Raw genomic sequence first — 27240 nt, forward strand, 5'->3', positions numbered from 1 at the left:
CACTTAGAAAGCAGAGAGACGTACATATTGCAGTGTGTGTACTGTCACAGTGAACTACTTAGAATGAAGTACAGGAACACATCTTACTTGTTCATTGACGTCGTCCATCCAGAGCCGTAACGTTTTCCGAATTGTTGGGTAATTGTTTCTGCCCCCTGTCTGAGCCTTTAGCAGGCCGGCCTTCTCCAGGTTGTTCAAGGTCAGTATGTGCTCATAGCCGTAGGTCTGAAGGAGAAGGCATTTGGCAGTGATGTTAGGTCAGGAAAAGGCCTCCTGCAGATTTCCAAAGAGGAGCACTCCGACAAATCAATGTGGTTTGTAGCCCAGGCTCATCAGCAAGGTCAGGACTGAGTGTGGACAGCGCAGTGGACGGGGCAGGGGGCACTCTCACGGAGCATCTCAGAGTCTGGTCCACCAGTGCTCACCCTGATTTTTGTTTGTTTGTTTGTTTTTTTCCGAGACAGGGTTTCTCTGTGTAGTTTTGGTGCCTGTCCTGGATCTCGCTCCATTGATCAGGCTGGCCTCGAACTCACAGAGATCCGCCTGGCTCTGCCTCCCGAGTGCTGGGATTAAAGGCGTGCGCCACCGCCGCCCGGCCTCCCTGCTTTTTGTTTCATGAATGATTTAAGATTTTTACTTCACTACACAGAGAAACCCTGTCTGGAAAAAAACAAAAACAAAAAAACAAAAACAAAAAAAAGATTTTTATTTCAAAGTCATTCTTTATGACCCAACCTGAGAATTAAAGAAATTAAATCTACATATACTCAGCTCTCAAAAGGCTTGTCTGCACACTGGTAAGTCCTCTGGACACACTTAAGAACAAAAATGGTTAATAGTACAATACTGCACACAGTTTTATTTCTGGTTTTTAAGAGACAAGTCATCGCTAACCCTGTGGACCACTGATGTGCTTTACAATCTCCACGGGTCAGCTACCTGGAGAGCAGCATCTAGCCTTGCCAACCTGAAGCACACACTGACTCGAACTCTGTGCACAGACACATCCTGTACGCGTAGAATAAATGGGAGCAGGAAGGAGGCAAACCAAACTTCTGGCCTGCCTACATCTGGGGATAACAAGGGAATGGGGCAGGGCTGGCGAACAGTCGGTTTTCTCCGTGTCCTCCTGCCTTACAGAATCTCGTGAGAATTTCTGTCATCTGTGTAACTGAAGAAAGAGGAAAACAAAATCCACAAAAACTATCAATATACTGAGCACTGACTGACAATAGCAATATATACTGCCTGAGACATTCAAATAGGAGAATTGTTTTCTTCAGACAGGATCTCACTGCATAGCCCTGGCCGGCCTGGAACTCACAGAGTTCCGTCTGCTTCTGCCTCCCAAATGCATGTGTGTGGCATGCTGCCGGGTTAAAGGAAAAAAATTTTAATAGCAGTGGGTTTCCCCTTACCATAAAGTCTAACAAGCTAAGCTTCCTGTAGAGGAACAATCAGAAATTTGTCCTGTACATGGGCCCATACACATACACACATGCAAGTCAGTTGAAGAATGCAATACAAGTTTCTACAGAGGCCAGCCAGATGCTTTACTGGGTAAAGAAGCCTGCTGTCAAGCCTGTGACCTGAGTTCGATTCTTGGGTCCACGTGGTGGAAGGAAAGAGCTGACTACCGAATGAACGCTGTCCTCTGTCCTCACAGGCATGCCATGGTAGATGTGCACGCACAGGCACATGTGCACACACACACAAACGTGCTAAGGAACTAAGTAAACAAACATAATTTTAAAATTTAGATGAAAAACACAGCAGTGATACAAGCTAAAGACGGGCTGGTGAGAAGGCCCAGAGGGTGAGGCGCCTGCCGCACGGCCTGCTGGGACACACGGCGGTGGGGGGAGAACAGACTCTGAAGCTGACCACCCTCCATGGGCATGCCACGGCATGGGCACACACAAGAACACACAACGGGTTCGAAAAAGCAAACGGGACCGTGTTCACAACCCACCAAACGGCAGCAGCGAGTGGATTACTAGAGGACGCTTCCCTTGTCAGCCATGCAAACACTCCGGTGCACTACCTGGAGAATCTCCCGCCTGTAGTGGTCCAGGACCTTCTGCTTGAGTCCGTTGTTGCACACAGACTGCAGGCAAACCAGCCTCAGCACCTTGATGAGCGCGTGCTTTTGGGCAATGCAGTCCTCGATGTAACTGTTGACCTGGAAATGACATGTAAGCACACTGACTAGTCCGAGGACTCAAAGCAATTTGATCTCTACTCTAGTCCCCTAACGCAGTGCTTCTCAATCTGTGGGTCACGACCCCCCGGGGAGTCAAATGACCCTTTCACAGGGGTCACCTAAGACTATCTGCATGTCAGATATTTACATCACGATTCATAATAGCAGCAAAACTAGTTATGAAGTAGCGATGAGATAGTGTCATGGCTGGGGTCAGCACAATGAGGAACCGTATTGAAGGGTGGCAGGCAGCATTAGGGAGGCGAGAACCTCTGCTCCAGGCATGGAAAGGTAACATGGGGAGGACGGCCGATTCCTTCTTCCTAACACGCGCTGAAGGTACTGGTCCTCGTCCCTATGCTCCGACCTCACGGCCACCACACAACACACCAGCAAAGGTGGTGAGGACATCACTGGGCACCAAATCCCTGCTCAGACACCTCTACCGCAGGGACAGCCGGCTTAGAGGCTGCCCAATGGCTGGGGTTTATGACTTTGTCTAAAAAAAAAAGATACCGGCCAGGCGGCGGTGGCGCATGCCTTTAATCTCAGCACTCAGGAGGCAGAGCCAGGCAGATCTCTGTGAGACCAAGGCCAGCCTGGTCTACAGAGCGAGATCCAGGACAGGCACCAAAACTACAAAGAAACCCTGTTTTGAAAAACCAAAAAAAAAAAAAAAAGATACCAACAATTTACCTAGCATGAAGTGATAGGAATTCTTTTTAAAAACAGAAACCTTTGCAAATTAAACAATTAATTATTTTTAATAGTGATGAATATTTAAAGAAATCACATAACAAATCAAAAAGAAAGTCACCTGAATTTGTTGTTGCTCTGAGATAGGGTATCCAGGTTGGTCTCAAACTTGCCATGTTGCCAAAGCTGGCCTTAAACACTTCCATCTCTCATGAGCTAGGATTAGAGGTGTGGGCCACCACACCCAGCAGATGTGTGTGTGTGTGTGTGTGTGTGTGCGTGCCTTGTTATTGTTGTTGTTATTTGCTTTAGGAATACTGGGTCTGAACCCAAGATTTCTAGGCATGCTAGACAGGTACTGTCCTCTCAATAACCCCACCCCAAAAAGGCAAATATCCTTTTTTTACTACACACACACACATACACACACACACACACACACACACACACACACACACACACACACAGAGATCACGAACGGAACCAAAACAATGGTTGGAGGACAGGTAGAGTGGTGCTCACCTTCAGTCTGAGCACTCTGGAGGCAGAGGCAAGAGGAGCTCTGAGTTGAGGCTAGCCTGGTCTACATATCAAGTTCCAGTCCAGCCAGCGTTACTTGGTGAGTTTCTGTCTCCAACAATAACAACACAGACAACACCACAATGGGCCGCTTATTTGGCTCTCATCTTAGGTGATGGACCCACGTACGCTGTGGGAGGGTCTGTATGTCAAATTACTCTGATTGGTCAATAAATAAAACACTGATTGGCCCGTGGCTAGGCAGGAAGTATAGGTGGGACTAACAGAGAGGAGAAAAGAAAGAACAGGAAGGTGGAGAGAGTCACTGCCAGATGCCACCATGACAAGCAGCATGTGAAGACACCGGTAAGCCATGAGCCACGTGGCAAGGTATAGATTTATGGAAATGGATTAATTTAAGCTATAAGAACAGTTAGCAAGAAGCCTGCCACGGCCATACAGTTTGTATGCAATATAAGTCTCGGTGTTTACTTGGTCGGGTCTGAGCTGCTGTGGGACTGGCGGGTGACAAAGATTTGTCCTGACTGTGGTCCAGGCAGGAAAACTCTTAGCTACACACGTACCTTATCAGTGTCTATCCCGGACATGAACTCTTGCTCCACGGTTAACTTATCAAAGAAGTCTTCAGAAGCTAAAACACAACCAGCAAATTTTTGACTTGAAAATTCAACAGTGTCAGCTGATTTGAGTACTGTGCTCCTATGCATACACAGGATTAGCAAACGAGGCACACGAAACCAAAAAGGTAAGGACTCCAGAGCGAGCCACCAGGAAACCCCAGAGCACTGCGCATCACGCCCACACGACTCCTTCGAGATCCTTTGCCTCAGATGCACAGGTCAGGACTTGGCGGGAGGGAGTCTCGGTCTCCGTGAGACTCTCCTCCCTGGAGCAGCTTCCTGTCAACTATGTCCTACTTTTACCACCAGCAGACACAGGACTGATTTTCCAAACCTGAACTAAGATTTAAAGCATATTTCTTTCTTTCTTTCTTTCTTTTTTTTCCAGAGCTGAGCACCGAACCCAGGGCCTTGTACTTGCTAGGCAAGTGCTCTACCACTGAGTTAAGTCCCCAACCCCCTAAAGCGTATTTCTTAACGTCTGGTACTGAACAAATGCCATTGAGTACTGAATAAACGCCTCAGCGTCTACGTCTCAGTCAAACGGACTTGCATTAGGATTTAACACATCTCATGAGGCTCTTCGTGACAATTCTGTAGGAAGTTTTTTTTTTTTTTTTTAAGATTTATTTATTTATTATGTATACAGGAGAGGGCGCCAGATCTCATTACAAATGGTTGTGAGCCACCATGTGGGTGCTGGGAATTGAACTCAGGACCTCTGAAAGAGCAGTTGGTGCTCTTAACCTCTGAGCCATCTCTCCAGGCCCTTATTTTGTTTTTTGAGACAAGGTTTCTCTGTGTAGTCCTGTCTGTCCTGGATCTCACTCTGTAGACCAGGCTGGCCTGGAACTCAGAGATCTGCCTGTCTCTGCCTCCTGAGTGCTGGGATTAAAGCATCACTGGCTTAGTTTGTTTTTGAGGTACAGTTTAATGTAGCCCAGGCTGGTCCTGAACTCATTATAAACTGAAAATGACCTTAAGCTTCAGATCTTCCGCCTTCAATGTCCCCAATGCTGGTACAACAGCACATGCCACCAGCACCAGGCCTGTCCCAGCAGGAGAGCACGCTACTAACTGAGCTACATTCCCAGGCCCCTTACTTTCTTTCCTTTTTTTTTTTTTTCCAAGACAGGGTTTCTCTATAGCTTTGGAGCCTGTCCTGGATCTCGCTCTGTAGACCAGGCTGGCCTCGAACTCACAGAGATCCGCCTGGCTCTGCCTCCCGAGTGCTGGGATTAAAGGTGTGCACCACCACCACCCGGCTCCCTTTTCTTTCTTGTCTCAGAGTCTCACAATGTAGCTCAAGCTGTCCTTGAATTTATGGTCTTCCTGCCTCAGCCTTCCAAGTGCTAGGATTACAGGTGTTCTGCAGTTATTTTTTTTTTTTAACTAAATTTCATTGATTTTACATCCTGACCATTTTCCCCTCCCACCCCTCCCCCTGTTCCTTCTCCCCACCTCCCCTCTGCACCCCGCCCCATCCACTCCTCTTCTGTTTCTGTTCAGAAAGGGGCAGGCCTCCCATGGTGTCAACAAAGCATGGCATATCAAGTTGAGGTAGGACTACTTTGTATCAAGGCTGGGCGAGATAACCCAGTATGGGGAATAGGCTCCCAAAAGCCAGCCAAGTGTTGGGGACTGGCCCTGATCCCACTGCTAGGAGTGCCACAAATAGAGCAGGCTACACAACTGTCCCACATATGTTAGAGGGCCTAGGTCAGTCCCATGCAGACTCCTTAGCTGTCGGTCCAGACTCTGAGCTCCTATGAGCCCAGGCTAGCTGTCTCTGTGGGTTTCGCTGTGATGACCTTGACCCCTCTGGCTCCTACAGTCCTTCCTCCCTCTCTTCAACAGGACTCCTGGAGCTCAGCCCAGTGCTTGGCTCTGGGTCTCTGCATCTGCTTCCATCAGTTACTGGGTGAAGGCTCTCTGATGACAATTAGGGTAGTCCCAAATCTGCTTACAGGAGATGGCCAGTTCAGGCACCCTCTCCACTAAGCTGGGGTCATCCCTGTGGATTCCTGGGAGTTTCCCTGGCACCAGGTTTCTCCCTAACCCCGAATGCCTCCCCCCATCAAGACACCACTTTCATTATTCTCCTCCTCCATCCTGCCTCCAACCCACCCAACCTGCTCCCTCAAGTCCCGCCCCCCATCCCCTCTCATCCCTGCCCCCAGTTTACCCAGGAGATCTCTTCTATTTTCCCTTCCCAGGGAAATCCAGGTGGCCCTTTTTGTTACCTAGCCTTCCTGGGGCTGTGGACTGTAGGCTGGTTATCCTGTACTTTACTCCTAATATCCACTTATGAGTGAGTACATGCCATGTTTGTCCTTCTGGGTCTGGGTTACCTCACTTTTCTAGTTCCATCCATTTGCCTGTAAATTTCATGATGCCATTGTTTTTTATAGCTGAGTAGTACTCCATTGTGTATATGTGCCACATTTTTTCTATCCATTCTTTAGTTAAGGGGCATCTAGATTATTTCCAGGTTCTGGCTATTACAAATAGCGCTGCTTTGAACATCGTTGAGCATGTGTCCTTGTGGTAAGATTGAGCATTCCTTGGGTATATGCCCAAGAGTGGTATGGCTGGGTCTTGAGGTAGATTGATTCCCAATTTTGAGAAACCTCCACACTGATTTCCAAAGTGGCTGTACAAGTTTGCACTCCCACCAACAGTGGAGGAGTGTTCCCTTTGCTCCACATCCTCTCCAACATAGACTGTCATTAGTGTTTTTGATCATAGCCATTCTGACAGGTATTAAGATGATATCTCAGGGTCATTTTGATTTGCATTTCCCTGATGACTAATGAGCAATTCTTCAAATGTATCTCAGCCATTTGAGATACTTCTATTGAGAATTCTCTGTTTAGATCTGTACCCTATTTTTTAACTGGATTAAATTTGGTATTTTGATGTCTAGTTTCTTGAGTTCTTTATATACTTTGAAGATCAGCTCTCTGTCAGATGTGGGGTTGGTGAAGATCTTTTCCCATTCTGTGAGCTGCTGTTTTGTCTTTTACCAATAATGTCCTTTGCCTTACAGAAGCTTCTCAGTGTCAGGAGGTCCTGTGTATTAACTGTCGATCTCAGTGTCTGTGCTACTGGTGTTCTGTGGTCTCCTGTGCCAATGTGCTCAAGGCTACTTCCTCCTTTCTCTTCTATCACGTTCAGGGTAACAGGATTTATGTTGAGGACTTTGATCCACTTGGATTTGAGTTTTGCTGCATAGTTCTTAAGGGGACCAAAGCTAGAGTCCCAGCAAAACCCAGAACATCATATTGTTCTAATGAAATAATCCTTCACACAGGAAAACATCATGGGAAAAACATTAACTGCTTCATGTCATTACTGGGGCAATCTTCTGGATGAATGCTTTTTTCTTATCCATATTCCAGGTATTTTATCTCATGTTTAACAAATCAGCTGAGTTGATCATAAATAGGACATTTTTTAGAGATGTATGTGTACCTGAGTGTGTTTGTGCATGGGTCTGTACATGAGTGCTGGTGCCCTCAGAGGTCAGTGGGGTCCCCTGTGGTGGAGTCATAGGCAGCTGTGAGCTACCTGCCATGGCTGGGACCCAAACTGGGGTCCCCACAAGAGCAGCAAAGCTCTTAACAGCTGAGCTGTAGCTTCGGCTCCGACAAATGTTCCTAACTGTTAACAGTCATACACTTAGTTGGGCAAAGTGGCCCAAACTTGTCATCCCGTCCCAGAGAGGGGCAGGCAAGAGCATCAGGAGTTCATGCCGGACCTGCTGTATATCAAGTTTAAGGCCAACCTGGGCTACGTAGACCCTACCTAAAAAAATCATACACTCACTTCTCCTGTGATATGTGCTTATGCTAAAATGGAACTTACTGTGGGTGGCTCAGTGGTTAAGCTCTTGCTTCACATTAACAAGCCCTGTTTTGCTCCCTAGCACTAAAATAATAAAATAAATACATAAAACACAGCTGACCTTCCCCAGGAAGGACCAAGGTGCTGATGACAAGGGTGTTGGACAATACAGTGTACACTCCAGTCCCAGGAGGGAAGAACCACAGCAAAGGATACTTACTGGTGACATCTTTGATTAACTCTGCAATTGAGGTGTGGTTGGCGAGAGATCCCCTGGCGGCCTGCATGTGGGGCAGCTGGGAAACGAACTGCTTAATCTCCCCCACCGTCTTGGCATTGTGCCTCTCCTGCAACAGAACAGAATGGGCAGTAGCTCCGTGAGGCAGGAGAACATCCCAGAGCATGTTTCATCAATATCATCAAGAGAGGGAAAATACAAATCTATTTAAACCCAGCTCCAAAGTCATAGAAAAGTTAAGTATGGTGACATGGTGCAGCTCCATCCCAGGACCCACAGCGTGGAAGGAGAGAACTCCCTCAGGTTGTCCTCTCATCCCCATGTGCGCGTGCGCGCACACACACACACACACACACACACACACACACACACACACACGATAAAAAAAAAATTAAGTTCTGTGCAGAAGAAACCACAAACACCAGAAAATGTCTAAGTCAGGCATGCTGGAGCTGGCTTAGAACCCCAGCACTTGGGAAGACAGAAGGATCAGAAGTTCAAGGTCATCCTCAGTCATGAGACCATTTCAAAAATCAAAAACAGGAAAAAATTTTCTGTGTAATGGAAACAAATCCCATCTGACACTGAATCTCAATAATGAATGCAGCCTGTGAACAAAGTGAACCTCGATTACTGACAAGAATGCTTTAATAATGTCATCCAAAACTGTCTGCAGGAATATGGAGTTACTCTGCAGACAGAATCCCTAAGAAAGGTAATACTGGAAACCAGAAACACAACAACAAAGACAAAAAGCACTTTTCAAAAACATTCCCAGTTTCTATCTCCAGAGTGTAAACTGTCATTCTGTAAGTCTGCTGACTCCCCAATTTCCAAACCAGCTCAACAAGAACAAACCGGTTCAAGACAAGCGGAGGCAGGAAGGTGCTAATGAAGCTCTGGGCGGCAGGGGATTTTGATCTCATTACTGTTCATCACATGGTGGCCTCCCCTGCCACCGCCACGCTGGCCGGACCTCCCCACAGCTGCACTCTGTCTGTCTACCAGAGCGGGCATCCTCGAGGGAGGAGGGAAGGGCAGAACAGAAGGTCACCCGAACTCGTGTATGAAAACATCAACACCCATGCTCTCACTCCCTTAGCATGGCGCTGCTGTTACAGGCCTGAGAGAAGGGTTGAAAGCCTAGGCTGGTGATGCAGAGCGAGTTCCAAGGCAGCTAGGGCTACACCAAGAAATCCTATCTCACAACAAACAAACCCAAAAAACAACAACCATAAAAACCAAAGTGAACTCCTCCTGAGAAACATTACCTGAGGGTGGGCTGATCTCTGGCTTCCATCTGCACACACGCACACATACACACACAGTTAATTTCCAATGGTTTCATTTTTTCTTCCACCTATGTTTTTCTTTTCTTTTTTTTCTTTTTTCTTTTTTTTTTTTTTTTTGGTTTTTCGAGACAGGGTTTCTCTGTGTAGCTTTGCGCCTTTCCTGGAACTCACTTGGTAGCCCAGGTTGGCCTCGAACTCACAGAGATCCGCCTGGCTCTGCCTCCCGAGTGCTGGGATTAAAGGCGTGCGCCACCACCGCCCGGCAGCTTTTTTTTCTTTTTTGATACAGGGTTTCACTTTCAGCCCTGGCTGGCCAGAGCTCCATCTGCCTTTGCCTATCAAGTGCTGAGATTAAAGTGGTGTGTGACCATGCCCGGTTCCAATTATTTCTGAAATGGCCCTAAACACACCCCTGCCATTCTTTACTGTATATTATATAGGAAGGGCAGTCTCAGAATTCACAGTTATAAAATCAAAGTATCAATCCACTCTTAAAAACCCTATGTCCCGAGTATCAGACATTCAGCCAAGATCCAATGCTTTACAGAAAGGTCAGCACGCACAGGCACCTCGCTCGCATGCAAATTTGCTTTTGCCTTTAATAGTGGATCAAATTATGAGTACACCAAGGAATGCTTTTCCTTCTTTTTTTTTTTTTTTTTTTTTTTTTTTCAGAGCTGAGGACTGAACCCAGGGCCTTGCACTTGCTAGGCAAGTGCTCTACCACTGAGCTAAACCCCCAACCCCAAGGAATTATTTTCAAATAAATTTCCTTATGCTTTGTTAAGTTTTGTGTGTACCTGTCTTACACACCTAAATATCTCAGGCAAACAGAAGTCTGAGGGGCAAATCTCCTGCTATCCCTCAGCACTGGGGAGGGGGGGTTGGGTCAGGGGGATGGGGTCAGGGGGTTAGGGGGTGGGGTGGTGTCAGCCCAGGCTCGCCTCACCTCAAAGGCTGCTGAGATGATCTTTGCCTTCTTGCTGAGCACAGAGCCCACTGCGTTGAAGTTCTTGTCTCGGATCTCGGCATAAAGCTCCTCTGCAGAATTCAGCTGGAGCTTCTTGGCCTCCGTGGGAAGGTCCTTCCCGCCACCACCGCCCTGCTTCTTGGGTGCAAACTTCTCTGGTGGTAACTTCACATAGCCTGAGGGTGGAGGGAACACTCACTTGAGCAGTTACTGGAAGACCGGAGAGTCAAATGCCTGCTCCCGGGATGCCGCCAGCAACTCACTGCAGAACGGCAGGGGGGTTGGTTATTTGTCAGCCACAAACCGAGCAGGACTTCAATACTGAGTTAGAGGAGAAACCTCTCCGCTCTCCATGGCCCATGCCCAGCACAGCGGCTCTTCAGCTCCCCTACCACGGCGCTAACTGTCATTCTGGACCGGTACAGAAACCACTGCAACAGTGCCCGTTGGTGAAAGAAATCTCACCAGCGTGGACAGCCCCAGGTGAATCCTAGCACTCAGAAGGTGGAGGCAGGAAGACTGCTGTGAGTTTGAGGCCAGCCTGCACCATATACCCACAAAACAGCAGCAGCAAACAAGAGAGAACATTCCAGAGTATTTATAAGAAGTAGCAAAAGGTGGTAGAGATTTAAAAAAAAATTCATTATTTTGATGTGTATGGATGTTTTGACATATATGACATCTATGTTTGTATGCCATGTGTGTGTGGTACCCAAGGAGACCAGAAGGGGGCACTCGAACATTGGATCCCTGGAGTTACAGACAGTTGTGAGTCACCACGTGAGTGCTGGGAACCAAACCTGGGTCCTGTAAGAGAAGCCAGTGCTCATAACTACTGAGCCATTCCCCAGCCCTACGGTGGGGGCTTTTAAAATGAAACTTCTGTTCCAGTTTTACACACACTTACACACACACACACACACACACACACACACACACACACACACACACACACACACACACACGACTGCACTATGAAAGTTAAGGAAACATGCACCACAATGTTAACATGTTCTGTTTTTAGATATTGTGTCCAGCCTGTGGGAGGCAGCGCCCTCCTTCCCCCGTGTGGTCCCAGGGTCACTCAGGGCGTCAGGCTTGGCATCAAGTACCTTTACTAACCGAGTCATCTTACCAGCTACATGGTACTAACGCTTTGTGACCTTAAAAATCCTACATCATGGAATCTGGGAACAGAAGGTTCTGACCTACGATAAACGGTTCTATGCACAGGTGCTTTGATGGTTATAGAAAATGACACAAATGTCCTACATTAGGTGAATAACTCTGAAAACCTGCAAACACTGTGAATTTTAATATTGCATTCCACATGTGCTGAGATAACATTCATCATTATACCAGATGAAAAGTGAAGTGTAAGGCCAGCAAGATGGCTCAGTGGACAATCTGAGTTCAGTCCCTGTACTCAGGTGGCAGAGGGAGAGAACCAATGATATAGTTGTCCTCTGTACCTCACCTATGGGATCTAAGACAATTTGTATAATCTGATTCCCTCTTTACACCCAATCCTGCAAAGAATGACTCCCAAGAAGAACTGGATGCTATTGGTGTGCTTTGGGCCACAGGAGGGGCTGTGCTTTCTTTCTCTGCTCTGTTTTCCCAGTTCCTCCTTAATCAGCATTTTAGTTATGCGAAACAGACAATGAAGAGACTGAGTTCAGACATACTCTTTCTCTTCTTAGACAGTACCTACCGGCCTCACCTTTTACACAGCCATGCTAAGGCCCACTCAGAGGCCACCCGTACCCAGATCCTTCCTCGTCCTAAACTGCAGGATCTCCTTTTGCTGTCACCTACGTGTGCTCTGCAGAAGCCCACCCCTTATTCTGATTCCCACCTATGGTCCAGCATCTCAGAATGAATGCTTCTGCCAATTAAGAATGAGGGTGCGATACCATTTTAGAGAACAAGTTTAAAAAAAACCAAACAAAAAAACAAGACATTGGACGGTCTAATTGAGGACCTGGCATCTCTTAGTCTTTATGGAAATGCCTCTTCATCTCTGTCCTCAGCTGCCCACGTCCCGTCCACTCGACAGCACACTCACTCTCTTGATAAAAAGTAGAGAACACAAAGTCAACAGCTCACAGCCGGTTCTGCACTTCCAACCCCAAAGGAACCAACATCTCCACAGTCCTCCTCTAGTCTCTGGACTTCACTACCTTAACTATCTACAGCTCCAGAAGGTCAACAGGCCAGGCGGAGGCAGACAGCAGCCTGGGTGTGTCTGTCTGTCTGTCTGTCCGTCCATCCATGGTAAGGGGCAGAACAGACCTTGTCTAAAGAGGCCATCTCTCCTGGACACTGGCTTCCATGTGGGAATGTGCTCTAGGGACTGCCAGAACATAGATGTTTTTTAAGACAGGGCATGAATCAAGACTATTAATAATTCCTCACAGTTTAAATGCTAACAGAATCAACTACGTTGACCAAGACCAAAGGAACAAAACATGCTGTGACCTCTGGCCTAATCACTCCTTACAGCCAGACTCCAGTTGGTCTTCCAAGATTTTCACCCAGTGACCCCGACCTCCGGAGCGGCTGCTGAGGGTTTCGCCATCTGCGTCCGTCAACTCAAGGCAAGCTGGCTGTCCCCACACGCGGCATCCCACACTGTTTGCTCCTCTTCTGGACAGCCATCTAAACTTTACTCTTCCTCCCAAACCCAGAAGCTCTCCTATTCGCCACCATCCACACGGGGCTGTGGTGCCACATGTGGCTAACCTCGGCTCACATGAAACAGGCACAGCCTGGGCAAGGAACATCTGGTCAGCCTGTGCAGTGCGCTCAGATGTCTCACCTCAGGCTCACAAGACAAGCCAGCACTTTTGTTTCCAGCTGTGCTCTGACTTCTATGCAAAGGACACCTTTTTTTTTGGGGGGGGGGGGGCGGTGTTTCAAGACAAGGTTTCTCTACGTAGTTTCGGTGCCTGTCCTGGATCTCCCTCTGTAGACCAGGCTGGCCTCGAACTCACAGAGATCCGCCTGGCTCTGCCTCCCGAGTGCTGGGATTAAAGGCGTGCACCACCACCGCCAGGCTGCAAAGGACACTTTCTAAATAACCTTTGGACTGAGTGTGGTGGTGGCTGTCTCTAGCCTAAACTCCCAGCACTCGGGAGCTTAACCAGGAAGACCAGAACTCAAGGCATCTGGGCTACAGAGCGAGACTTTCTCTCCAATCAGGGGGCCAGTGAGAGGGCTCAGTGAGTAAAGGTGCTTGTCACCAAGACTGATGGCCTGAGTTCCATCCCCAGCACTCACATGGTGGAAGGAGAGAACCAACTCCTGGAAGTTGTCCTCTGACCTCCACACATGCACAGTAGGTATCCATGCACACGTGTGTGTGTGTGTGTGTGTGTGTGTGTGTGTGTGTGTGTGTGTATGCACATACACACAATAAATAAATAAATAAATGTGGAAAAATTTTAAATAAGGTAAATATGATCAAAATATATACATGTATGAAACTTTCAAAGAAGAGATTAAGAATATTTTTTAAAATATTCTTTTTTTTCTTTAATTTACTTTTATTTTATGTTCACTGGTGTTTTGCCTGCATGTATGTCTGTGTGAGGGTGTCAGAAGCCCTGGAACTGGAGTTACAGACAGCTGTGAGCTGCCATGTGGGTGCTGGGAATTGAACTCAGGTCCTCTGGAAGAGCAGCCAGTGCTCTTAACCACTGAGCCATCTCTCCAGCCCCCAAAGAATGTTTTTAAAGATAATAATAAATAAGGTGGGTGTTATGACACACATCTTTAATCTCAGTTCTGGGAAGGCAGAGGCAGGTGGATCCTATGAGTTCCAGGCCAGGCTGGTCCACATAGTGAGACTCGATCTCAAAATAAACAAATAGATAACTGATAAACAAACGATAAAAGAGGAAGAGTACACAGCGGGGCCCCGTGGGAGCCTCATTCCCTCTCAGCTACGTCCCTGTCCTGTGTGTTCTCATTCGGTCATTTGTGCACTGTGCATCACCGACACTTCACAGACATGAGCAGTTGATAATGGGAATAAACTGGCTGGACAGCTTTTCATGGTCCACATTTGTTACTTCTGTGGCGCCGCAATGTTGTACAATGTTCTCAACTATTTAGAACAGTCTGGAAAATACACGGCAACACGAAGTTTCACACAAACCTTCCTCATGTTTTCTGGAATGTTGATTCAAGTGACATTCTTGGGATTTTTGCAGGCCAAGAACTAATAGCATTTTTTGTTATTGTTGTTTTATTTTGTTTTTGTTTTTTGAGACAGGGTCTCTCTGTGAAGCTCTGGCTGTCCTGGATCTCACTCTGTAGACCAGGTTAGCCTTGAACTCAGAGATCTGCCTGCCTCTGCCTCCCGAGTGCTAGAACTAAAGATGTGTGCCACCACTGCCCGGCTGAAGATGAATAGCTTTATATGCTGCCAACTTGCTTCAAAAAAATAAAAATAATAATTTGTTTTAGTCTCTACTTTTAAACAATCATTATAAAATGGATTTTTAGTTATGTATGAGAACTCACAACTTAGTGTAACCACAACACCAGGGAGGCAAAGGCTAGCCTGGACTACATGGTAAACTCTGTAATAGCTTGGGCTAACACTGTTTCAAAACACAAGGGTGGGAGGGGGAGAGAAAGAAGAAGAAAATAGGATCTATACATTCAAACAATGCTTGAGCACGAACCGTAAAGCAGCAGCCTCCGCACGACAGGGGCCTCTATCCTACTAGCAACCCGTGAAAGCTGACATCCCTCCACTTACTGTTCTGAATGCCGTAAATCTCATCGATGAGTCCTTCGTACGTGAGCTGGGTGGCGAGCGGCGTTAACAGATCCACGTTCCGATCAAGCAGCAGGAGGTTATCGAACACGGGGAACACTGAGTTCTGGCTTCCCGTGAACTCCCTCTTCATCCTGACCATCATGTTGGCCACTTGCTGGAAACAAAACATGGGATCCATCAAATGGGGCCTCCTGGGAACTAGCAGAGTTAGGGCCCTGCTACAAACAAAACCACAGTCAAAAGGTGAAAAGGAGAGAAGCGGCTGGGCCGGACTGGCACTGAAGGAAACAGCGATCACAGCACCCGTGGTTAACCACCACCTCGACCCCTGCACCCCAGACACCAATCAGACACAGCGACCTCTGCTACACGAGGCAGCTCCATTCTACAGTCTCTGGGGATGGTGAGGTAAGCGACTGCTGTTCCCGAGAGAAACACAGGTTCCTGTGAGCCTCTGGTCCCAGCTTTTAATTTGTTATTTATTTATTTATTTTATTTTATTTTTTTAGATTTAGTTATTATTATAAATAGGGCTGGAGAAATGGCTCAGCGGTTAAGAGCACTTACTGGTCTTCCAGAGGACCTGGGTTCAGTTCCAGCCCCGATCTCTCATTGCTCACAACCATCTCCAGTTGCAGAGAATCCATCTAGACAACCTCTGACCTTCACGGGTTACCTGCATCCACGTGGTACACATAAACTCACAGATGCACATAAATCTCTCCCCATATAAAGTAAAGAAGATTTAGTCCTTTTTATTTATGCGCATGTGTGTGTCTGGGCATGGCTTTGTGAGTACAGTGTACAGGAGTACAGTGCCCAAGTTGGTCAGAAGAGGGCATCGGACCCCCGAATCTGGAAGTACAGGTGACTGCTGTTTGATGTGAGTGCTGAGAATTGAACCTGGTCCTCGGGAAGCACAGGAAATACTCTTAACCACTGGGCCACCGTTCCAGGCTCATCACAGCTTTTATCAATAGATCACTACCAAACCTTATGTCATGCATCAGTGTTTGGTCACCTGATGATATGTTACTGAGTCATCCATACAGGACGGAAGGCTAGGAGCTGTGACGCTGGCCCACATGGAACTTAGCTGATGCACGACATTCGCTGTACGTTGCTGTGGGATGGTCTGTATGTCAAATAAAATACTGATTGGCCAGTGGCCAGGCAGGAAGTAGGTGGGACAAGGAGAGAGGAGAATTCTGGGAAGCGGAAGGCTGAGTGGGAGAGACACTGCAGCCACCACCAAGAGAAGCAGCATGTGAAGACGCCGGTAAGCCACCAGCCACGTGGCAAGGTATAGATTTATAAAAATGGGTTAATTTAAGATAAAAGAACAGTTAGCAAGAAGCCTGCCACGGCCATACAGTTTATAAGTGATATAAGCGTCTGAGTGATTATTTTATAAGTGGATTGTGGGGCTGCGGGGCTTGGGGAACCTGGAGAGAAGCCCTCCAGCAATAGTACGTCACACTACACATCTCATACCGTGCTTAGGATGCGTTTAAACAGCAAAACCACCAACGAGTGCCAAAGGGTGGAAAGCCCGACTCTAAACGGACTGTGAAAGAGACGCCTGTCACCTTGGTCACCTCTAACATGTCCAGTGGGTGAGTACTGACTAGAGAGTGACATATGAACCGCAAGGAAGAGACAAAGTCCCTAACACGGAACGCAAGAGTGAGGAGGACTGACTGCGTCTCTGGAGCTCCCCTCTCCGGCCACTCTTCTGGAATCAACCAGGAAACGGGGTTCTCACCCGAGCACATTCTCCTTTCCCAAAGATGTGGGGGATGGTCCCATACAGCGCCTGCAGGGTCATCAGCCCCTTGGCTGCATGGTACAGGCTCGTCTGGTCGCCCTCCAGGTAGCACTCCTGTGGAGACAAAGGCCAGTTACTTGGGGGCCATCATGTACTTAGGACTATTTTACAACCACCATCCACTTACAAGTCAAAATGGTGGCTGGGGGTAGCGGTACAGAAGGATGGGCAGGGGACAGGAGTCCCGGGGCACCCTGAGCTACACGAGACCCCGTTGGAGATAAGCAAAGATATATATGAAAAACATGAAACGAAAACAGTCAAAATGGTTTTCTTTTGTAGTTCAGCTTGGTGTCATACATCTTTAATCCCAGGACTCAGGAGAGGCAAGTAAATCCCCGAGTTCAAGGCCATCCTGGTCTATAGAGCATTCCAAGCCACCCAAGGATATACAGTGAGACCCTATCTAAGAAAAAAAAAATGGTACTTTTTGTCCCAAGGCCCCCAGTGCTACTCAAAGCTAGAAGCAAGAGAACAGCAAGAGCCTGGGGCTGAGAGGGAATGGTGGGGTTCTGAGCAGGAACGGGGCTGTCTCAGCAAAGACATCACAGGACTCTGTGCTTCACCCTGAGCGCCATCCGTGACTCTTCCGGGGTTGCTGTTTTTAACCTTCCCCCAGCACAACAGCCCAGGACAAGAATGCTATGAGATACATGCTCTGGAACACTTCGAAGTGAGACAATATGACAACCCACGTTTCATTTCATCTTAAAAGGCTGTATCACTACAACACCCTCCTTTTATAATTCTATCTTAAAAAAAAGATATCCAAACTAGTGATAGGGTTTTCATTGGTTTGTCGTCATTGTTTAGGTTTTGAAGACAAAAGTTTCTTTCTGTTGCTCTGGTTGTACTAGAACTCACTTTGTAGACCAGGCTGGCCTTGAACTCACAGAGATCCACCTGCTTCTGCCTCTGAGTGCTGGGATTAAAGGCGTGTGCCACTAAACCTGGCATTCCACATTTTCTTTTCTTGTTTTTGGTAGTTCTGGGAATGAAACACAGGGCCTCAAGCACATTGTTCCACTTCTGAGCTACACTCCAGTAACAACAGATTTAACCCTGAATGATGAGCGTATTGGCTATTCACTGGAAACAGCATTGGACCGGCCGAGGCCCTTGCCTACCAGAACAGGGAGGGAATCCTATGCATTAACAGCCCACTCCTTACACAAGGAATCCCATGTGGCATTTCAAGCTACAAGGACATTTTAGGATGAATGCTACTACACATTAATATTTAAAAGCTCATACTTTGGGCGCCAAACTTACTCACCCACACAACAGAAGCCCCGTGGTTCTTTACTAGGCTGTCTGACTTCAGATATAGCAGTTTTTAGTTACTAAAATGAAGGTGCCAATGCTGTGTTGACAATGAACGTTCAGTAGGGTGAGCATCATCTCAGATTTTATACACTACACAATAAAGCCAGAAGCACACAAAGATCTAGACGTCTCTCCGGGAGCTATGAAACACCAAACGGTGCTGGACTGTTTAGCCAGGTATAGCTTTACACATCTGCACTTCCAGCACTTGGGAAGTAGAAGCAGGAGGATCAGGAGTTCAAGGTCAGCCTGGGCTACATGAGATCTTCTAAAATAGCAAAATAGATTTGGGTCAAATACATTGTGTCCATGAATGAACATTAAACAAAATCTCAAAAACAAACCAAAAGAACAATGGGAGCCAGCAGGTCCATAATCTGAACACTCAGGAGGCTGAGGAGGAGGGATGACAGGTAAGAAAATCACAGACTACGGAGTAAGGTGGGGTGGGGAGGAGCTGTCTGGAGAGACGGACGGCTCAGTAGTTAAGAGCTCTTGCTGTTTAAGCCTAAGTAGCTGGGTTCAAGTCCCCACACACGTGTCAAAATGATGGAAGAGGCACTTGTGTAAGCCCAGAGCTGTGGGCACAGATGGGAGGATGTCCGGACCTGCTGGCCGACCAGTCTGACCTTCAGTTCAGGGAGAGCCCCTGTCTCATGGGACTAAGACAGAGAGTGATGCTGCAGGATGTCCTCTTCTGCAACACACACACACACACACACACACACACACACACACACACACACACACACACACACACAGAGAGAGAGAAAAAGGAAGAGAAGGAGGAGGAGGAGAAACAGGAAGGAAAAAATGAGCAAGTAATTTCCCACTGAGAACATACTGGACATGAGTGAACATGTGAGGCGGGCCTCACCACATTTCCAGCAATAAGCCCCCAAAAATTGCAAGTCTAAAGACCAGTCATGGTGGTGCTCGACTTTAATCCCAGCACTCAGAGGCAGAGGCAGGTGAAATCTCTGTGAATTTTTTTTTTTATAAGTATATACTTCACTGACTGAGATCAGCTGCTCCTGAAAAAACAGCCCAATAGCACCAATTTTTTTTTTTTCGAGACAGGGTTTCTCTGTGTAGCTTTGCGCCTGTCCTGGAACTCACTCTGTAGACCAGGCTGGCCTCGAACTCACAGAGATCCGCCTGCCTCTGCCTCCCTAGTGCTGGGATTAAAGGCGTGTGCCACCGCCGCCGGGCCCTCTGTGAATTTCAGGGCAGCCTGGTCTATACAGTGAGTTCTAGGCTAGCCAGGGCCACACACCGAAACCCTGCCTTTAAAAAAATGAGAGTTTGATATCAAGGAAATGTCAACCTTACTTTGAATGCATCCTCTGATTCCATGGATAAGAGGTCCCCGTCAAACGGAATGAGGTCTAAACTGTATTCCTCTCGATAGATAAAGGATCCCAAGACACCCAGGTCCTTCAGCCGCTGCTCACACAGCAAGCTCCGGCGGGGCACAAACAAGATATGGAAATCCCTGGCAGGGCCCCGTCTGTCTTCACTGCAAAGGAAGCAGCCATCATTAGCTTATGCACTCCTTAGGGGCGGGGGTCTTCTTATTTCATCCCCACTGCCTGGCAGGCGCTGAACAAACAGTGCTTAAGGAAACACATAAAGACAGACTCTCACGGGGCTGGAGCACTAGCTGCTTGTCCAGAGGACACCAGTGTGGTTCCCAGCACCCACACGGCAACTCACAACTATCTACAAGTCCAGTTCCAAGGTAGCCGATGCCCTCTTCTGGCCTCCACAGGCACCAGGCATGTACACAGTGCACATATGTATGTGCGGCCAAATATTCACACACATAAAATAAAAATAAGTAAATCTTTAAAAAAACAAAACAAAAAACAAAAAACACCAGACTCTTGTACCCAAATTGTTAATCAAACATTGATTACAGCACCCACATCATATGACTCACAAGTGCCTGTAACTCCAGCTCCAGGGGATCCAACACCCCCTTCTGGCCTACACACACACACACACACACACACACAAAAACACACACACAAACACACAGAGACAGAGATAGAAAAAGACATAGAGTGGGGGCTGGAGAGATGGCTCAGTGGTTAAGAGCACTGGCTGCTCTTCCGGAGGACCTGGGTTCAATTCCTAGCACCCACATGGCAGTTCACACCTGTCTGTAACTCCAGTTCTAGGGACCCAAGAGACATACATGCAGGCAGAACACTAATGCACATAAAATAAAAATAAATCACTTGGGGCTGGAGAGATGGCTCAGAGGTTAAGAGCACTGGCTGTTCTTCCAGAGGTGCAGGGTTCAATTCCCAGCAACTACATGGTGGCTCACAACCATCTGTAATAAGATCTGGTGCCCTCTTCTGGCCTGCAAGCATACATGCAGGCAGAACACTGTATACATAATAAATAAATTAAAAAAAAAAAAATCACTTAAAAAAAAAACCAGAGACAGAGAGAAGTAAAAAACCCAGCTCTCACAACAGGACATTTGTGTTTTGTTGAAAGCACACGATCCTTTAAGCAACCCAGTTTCACACAACAGTTTTCTATTAAAATGAGAACTAACTCCTGACACCCACTTTCTATTCCTTGTTTGTGGACTTAGCCCATATGCAGCCCCGGCTTTTAGGAGCTGCATCGATCAACTGTACCACAGAGTGCAGCCTGTGCCGAGAGCTTCCTCTATAGATCAGATTCAACATTAAACTTTAATCAGTTCTTACTTATTTTTGCTTATGAAATTCAAGCACAAAACACAGCTGGCATTCTGAGAAAAAAAAAAAAGACCATTAGAGGTTTTGGTTGCTGTGTTTTTTTAAGGCAGGCTTCTCTCTGCTGATACAGGTTTGAACTTTTAGCTATCCTGAGATAGGCAAGTTATTTCCCTCAAGCTATTCAGAGCACTCTCACAAGCCTCCCGCCTCAACCCTAATATTCTTCCGTGTCTGGCCCTTCTCTTCCAAAAGATGGCCTTCCAACAGTCTGGCAAGAGGGTGCTACAGGGCAAAGGTACTCAGAACATTTGAAACCACTAGAAAAACAACTCCTGGGCAGGAAAAGCTCGGCAGGGGAAAGCACCTCCCACCAAACCTGACGACCTCCACAGAAGAAGAGCACCCATCCCACCAGGTGTCTTCCGAACTCCACACGGGCACCATGGCACACACCCACCCTCCAAAGTAAATACATAAGTCAGTCTAAAAAAACCCCCAAAGTTCTGAGATACCTGAGCACATTCTCAGCAATTATATCCATCAATTCTAGCCTGGGTCTGACCAAAAAAATGATATTCTTGACATCAGCTGCCGGCAGACGATTTCCTTTAAGTGTGAACATTTTTTCCACTTCATGTTCCTAGGGAAGCATAGAAGAAACCCTCTGTCATCTTCAGATTTAATAATAACTCATAATTATTTATAAATAATTAAACCACATCAAGGACCAAGCCACAAGATAAAGAAAGCCATTGTTTCTGCATGGCAGTCAAACTCCTGACATAATAAGCCATCAAATGTTTTTTGTTTCTGTTTCTTCTCTGATGCCAGACATCAATTCCAGGGCTTTGCACACAGTAGGCAAGTACACCCCCACTGAGCAGCACCCTCTACGAAGAATGTTAACCATGTATTAAATATCAGCGTTTGTACAGATCAAATAGCTTTGTAAGTGATTATTCAGGAAAATATGCAAAAATCCCATTACCGGGCTGGAGAGATGGCTCAGAGGTTAAGAGCACCACATAGTGGCTCACAACCATCTGTAATGAGATCTGGTGCCCTCTTCTGTATAGATAATTAATAAATAAATAAATAAATAAATAAATAAATAAATAAATAAATAAATAAATAATTCTTTTAAAAAAATCCCATTACCAATATTATATTCAATTAACTATTAATTCTTGAACAAATCCCACATGGCACATTACCTTTAGTAGTGAATACTGTGCAATCAGTCCAAATGGTCCTGTTAAGTATTCATCCCACACAATTGCCTGTAAGAGAGGAAACATGCTCCCTTATTTCGGATATTCTCAGGAATTCCAACAATAGCAACAGAAAATGGCAGTTATACACAGTAGGAATATATTTTTAAAGTTTATTTTTCCCTGTGTCCCACTCCCCTTTTATTTTATTTTAATTATGTGCAGCTGTGTGTGTTATCCTTGAGTATGTGCTTGGGACTGCAGTTCCCTTCAGAGGCCAGAAGGGTCAGATCCCCTGGATCTGGAGTTACGGTGATTCTCAGTTGCCCACTTAGATGCTGGGAACTGAATTGGTTCCTCTGGAAGAGGAACATTGCCTCTTCACCACTGAGCCACCTCTCCAGCTCCAGGGAATCTTTTCCTAAAATTTGGAGTTAAGATTCTTTACAGGATCTGATCATATTCATAGCCTAAGAGTTTAAATAAAATTTTCATGAGGGGCAGATGTGATACTGGGGTCAGTAATCCCTGCTTCCTCCAGGTGTGACACTTAGTAAATCTAGAATACCACAGCCATAATCCTGCTGTGCATACAATCTATCATATCTATCTAATTTCGGTTTGTTTTTTTTTTTTTTTATCTAATACGGGACCCTGTGATTTAATCTTTCTTGACTCAATCTCAGCAAGTAATCATAATAACTGGGACCCCATTTTTTTCCAAAACGGGTTCTTTAAGCGCCTCCGTTGTATTTTTCTCTTTATAATGTACTGACAGTTCCCTAGAGAGGAGTGGAGGATGATTCGTAAATCTCAGAAAAGAGAAAGACTAAGGCTGAAAAGAAAGTCTCACGGCTAGGCAAATGAATGCCCACGTCTGTAATGCCAGAACTTGGTAGGCTGCGGCAAGAGAGCGAGGAGTTGGGGGCTAACCTGGGTTACACAACCAGGAACAGTCTGTACTGGCAGGGAACTGACTCAATCATAAAACGGAGCGCCGTGCACTCGCCTGTAACCCCAGCACTCGGGAGGCAGGGGGCAGGTGGACCTCGGTGAGTTCGAGGCCAGCCTGGGCTACAGGGCGAGACTCTGCCTCAAACTAGCCCTGAGGGGGGAAGGGGGAGGAAATGGCACCGTCCCCGACCTAGCCCGCCGCCCCGCTCGAAAGCTGGGGGCTTGAATGGGCCAAGTGACCCGCGTTAAAGACCCAAGCTATACAGTGTCAGGCAACTCCCGCCTCGTCTCACGACGCGTGTGGGGCGAGCTGGGGGCGTGGGCGCTTCAGGACTGGAAGGCGGGAGAGCTCGGGGCCGGGGGACCGGAGTTCGCTCCGCGGTCACCGAGCAGCGGCCCGGTGGTCCCCCCACCCCGCCCCCGGGGGTGGGGACCTCGCCCAGCCGCGCCGGGCTCCGGCAGGGTGGCGCCGGGCCTCGGCCCTCACCTTGCTCCCGGCGCACTTGTCCAGAAACTCGCGCAGCTCGCGACGCACCGCCTCGCGCAGCACGTTCAGGTTCACCCGGCCGTACGACAGGTGCGCGGCCATCTTGCCCGGCCGCCGGCGTCGCCCAGGCGCGGCCGCGGTCACGTGGCGGGCGGCCCACGTGACCGGCCTCGCTGACGCACGTTTGCCGCTCCCCCCCTCAACCCCTCCCACCCCCGGAAGGAAGGTTCCGCCGCTAGGCTCCCGGAGGTCCCGGTGTGCGCGCCGGGCGCCTGTCTCCGGGGTGTGTTCCCACCGTGCCTCGGTCTGGGAATGGTGGGCACTGAAAAGTGCGGGGTTTTAAGTGTCCCGAGTCAGGGTTTCTCTGTGTAGCCCTGGCTGTCCTGGAGCTCGCTCTGTAGACCAGGCTGGCCTCGAACTCACAGAGATCCTCCTGCCTCTGCCTCCCGAGTGCTGGGATGAAAGACGTGCACCACCATGCCGCCGTTTAAAAGTGTGTTTTAAGAATTCGATGTTATTTGTCACGTTTAAAGGGCACCAACCACCCTTCTGTCTTTGTGGCTAAAATACTGGTGTAAAATGATGACTGGGGCTAAACCACCAAGTGTGTGTGTTATCACACCCGGTCTAGTGTTAAAAGTGGCAGATCTCGGGGCTGGAGAGATGGCTCAGAGGTTAAGAGCACTGACTGCTCTTCCAGAGGTCCTGAGTTCAATTCCCAGCACCCACATGGTGGCTCACAACCATCTGTAATGAGATCTGGCACCCTCTCCTGTCTACATAATAAATAAATAAATCTTTAAAAAAAAAAAAAAAAAAAAAAGTGGCAGATCTCTGTAAGTTCGAGGCCAGCCTGGTCAACAAAGCGAGTTCCAGGACAACTAGGGCTACGCAGTGAGACCCTGTCTCCAAGGAAACAATTTAAATGGGCTGGAGAGCTGGCAGTGAAGGGCAGCACCTGCTGCTTTTCCAGAGGATCAGATGTGTGGCTCACGACCATCTGCAATTCCCGTTCCAGGGCATCCAATGCCCCTTTCTGTCCTACAAGGGCACTGTAGGCACACAGTGTCGATATGTACATTCAAGCGAACACATTAAAAAAAAGAAAGAAAGAGAGAGAGAGAGACAGAGAGAAGAAGGAAGGAAGGAGGGAGGGAGGGAGGGAGAGAGAGAGAGAGAGAAAGGAAAGAAAGAAAAAAGGAAGGAAGGAAGGAAGGAAGGAAGGAAGGAAGGAAGGAAGGAAGGAAGGAAGGAAGGAAGGAAGGAAAAGAAAGAAAAAGGGCTGGAGAGATGGCTCAGAGGTTAAGAACACTGATTGCTCTTCCAGAGGTTCTGAGTTCAATTCCCAGCAACTACATGGTGGCTCACAACCATCTATAACGAGATCTGGTGCTCTCTTCTGGCCTGCAGACATACATGCAGGCAGAACACTGTGTACATAATTGTAGATGTAACCAACTGTCTTATTAAATAAGAAACACAGAACCAGTGCAAAGAAGAAAGCCAAGAGGTCAGAGCTAACAGCTAAAACCTTAACCTTCCTCCTGTGATGGTCCTACCTCTCCAAATCAGAGCTACTTCCTGTGTTAAAGTCTTTATATAAACTTTCTGTTCTGCCTTCTCATTGGTTGTAAACCCAACCACATGACCGCCTTGTCACTGCCTGTCTGTATACACCTCCAGGTCTTCTATGGTTGGTATTGAGATTAAAGGCGTGTGTCTCCAATGCTGGCTGTATCCCTGAAAACACAGAGACTTACCTAGCTCTGCCTACCAAGTGCTGGGATTACAAGCGTACGCCACCACTGGCCTTCTTTCCTATGGCTTGCTAATAGCTCTGACCCCCGGGGAACTTTTTATTAACATACAAATAACATTTTAATACAAATAAAATATCACTATACATAATAAATAAGTCTAAAAAAGAAACAAAGGAACAAAGAAAGAGAGAAAGAAGAAAAAAGAAAAAGAAAGAAAGGAAGGAAGGAAGGAAGGAAGGAAGGAAGGAAGGAAGGAAGAAAGAAAGAAAGAAAGAAAGAAAGAAAGACAGACAGACAGACAGACAGACAGACAGACAGAAAGAAAGAAAGAAAGAAAGAAAGAAAGAAAGAAAGAAAGAAAGAAAGAAAGAAAGAAAGAAAGAAAGAAAAGAGAAATGGTCAAGAGCATTTGCTGCTCTTCCGGAGAACAGATTTAGGTTTCCAGCACCCTCATGGTAACTCACCCATGTCTGCAACCCCAGGTCCAGATCCACTGATGACTGCTATGACAGCCCCCACAATCGCCCAGTCACCTCAAATTAATGCTAAAGTTGAGAATTTCTGTTGCAGGGTGTTATCTACTGAAAAAAAATTGTGTAGGGGAGGTTGGCATAGAGCAGATGTTCAAAGGTGAGCACTCAACGGGTTCAGTAGCTGTCCTAACAGTTTTGAGAGTTTACAAAAGCATGCGGACGACTAAGCAGATGACGGAGTGGCACATGCCTATAATCCCACCACTTGGGAGGCAGATGAGGAGGACGGTGCATGGATACGTGCGTGTCAGTGCAGGTACCCACAGAGGCATCAGACGCCCTGGAACTGGACTTCCAGGCGGTTGTGAGCTGCCACCTGGGTGCTGGGAAACCACCACCCGTCCCCCAGAAGAGCAGCCAATGCTCTTAACTCCTGAGCCATCTCTCCAGCCCAAGACTTGGGCTTTATTCAGGGATCGGAGAAGGCCTGTGGGTGGCAGGGGGTGGGGGAAGGGCACAGGGCTGTCAGTTGTTTGAGAACTCAGTGCTAACCTTACCTTACCTCTTAACATCTGGACACCGGAGCGGAGTCAGCCAGTGTGGACTTTGTGTTCCTCCAAGGCCATCTGGAGAGTTAACGCAAAGCAAGCAAGCTGTTCATGGTGGGTGCTAAGCTAGCAATAACTTGTATGTGCAGATTCCTCTTTACGATATGGAGTGTAGACTATCTGTTCCCATCCCCCACCCTGTCACTCCCACTTACCTTACACCTTTTGTTTGTTTTCTGTTTTTTCGAGACAGGGTTTCTCTCTGTGTAGTTTTGGTGCCTGTCCTGGATCTCGCTCTGTAGACCAGGCTGGCCTCGAACTCACAGAGATCTGCCTGGCTATGCCTCCCGAGTGCTGGGATTAAAGGCATGCACCAATGCCGCCCAGCCCACTTTTTTTTTTTTTTTTTTTAAATATGCTGTGATAAAGCAGTGGATTACCCACAACATTTAATTTCTGAATGGTTCACAAAGTGCTTTCAGATGAAGATCAGTTATTTCTTTTCCAGCTCCTAACAGGGCCTCATGTAGTCCAGGCTGGTGTTGAACTCACTATGGAGCTGAGGATGACCTTGAATTCTTGAGCCACCTACTAAGTACTAAAATGACAGATGGATACCACACATGGCTTATTTTGATTCTTCTTTAAAAAGAAATGTGTCTCTCATGTTCTGGTGTGAACAGAATTGGTTGGTGGTGTTTCATGAAGTCACTTGGAAGCCCAGGACCCTTCCAAG

General features: G+C 47.3%; 1 protein-coding gene across 1 annotated transcript in view; it reads right to left on the minus strand.

The window, feature by feature from the left end:
• The window catches only part of Vps33a (VPS33A core subunit of CORVET and HOPS complexes), a 28199-nt gene extending 4302 nt beyond the window's left edge, over positions 1-23897 (minus strand). The window contains exons 1-11 of the mRNA XM_006970718.4: positions 23724-23897; positions 22286-22351; positions 21584-21711; positions 19684-19870; positions 16963-17079; positions 15177-15351; positions 10385-10581; positions 8126-8252; positions 4003-4070; positions 2045-2182; positions 88-225 (exon numbers count right to left, since the gene is read on the minus strand). Coding sequence (XP_006970780.2) covers positions 88-225; positions 2045-2182; positions 4003-4070; positions 8126-8252; positions 10385-10581; positions 15177-15351; positions 16963-17079; positions 19684-19870; positions 21584-21711; positions 22286-22351; positions 23724-23825 — 1443 coding nt within the window. The 5' untranslated portion in view covers positions 23826-23897. The remainder of the gene's footprint in view (positions 1-87; positions 226-2044; positions 2183-4002; positions 4071-8125; positions 8253-10384; positions 10582-15176; positions 15352-16962; positions 17080-19683; positions 19871-21583; positions 21712-22285; positions 22352-23723) is intronic.
• Positions 23898-27240: the final 3343 nt, after the last annotated feature.

The sequence above is a fragment of the Peromyscus maniculatus genome, chromosome 23, assembly GCF_049852395.1.
Source record: "Peromyscus maniculatus bairdii isolate BWxNUB_F1_BW_parent chromosome 23, HU_Pman_BW_mat_3.1, whole genome shotgun sequence".
Lineage (NCBI taxonomy): Eukaryota > Metazoa > Chordata > Mammalia > Rodentia > Cricetidae > Peromyscus > Peromyscus maniculatus.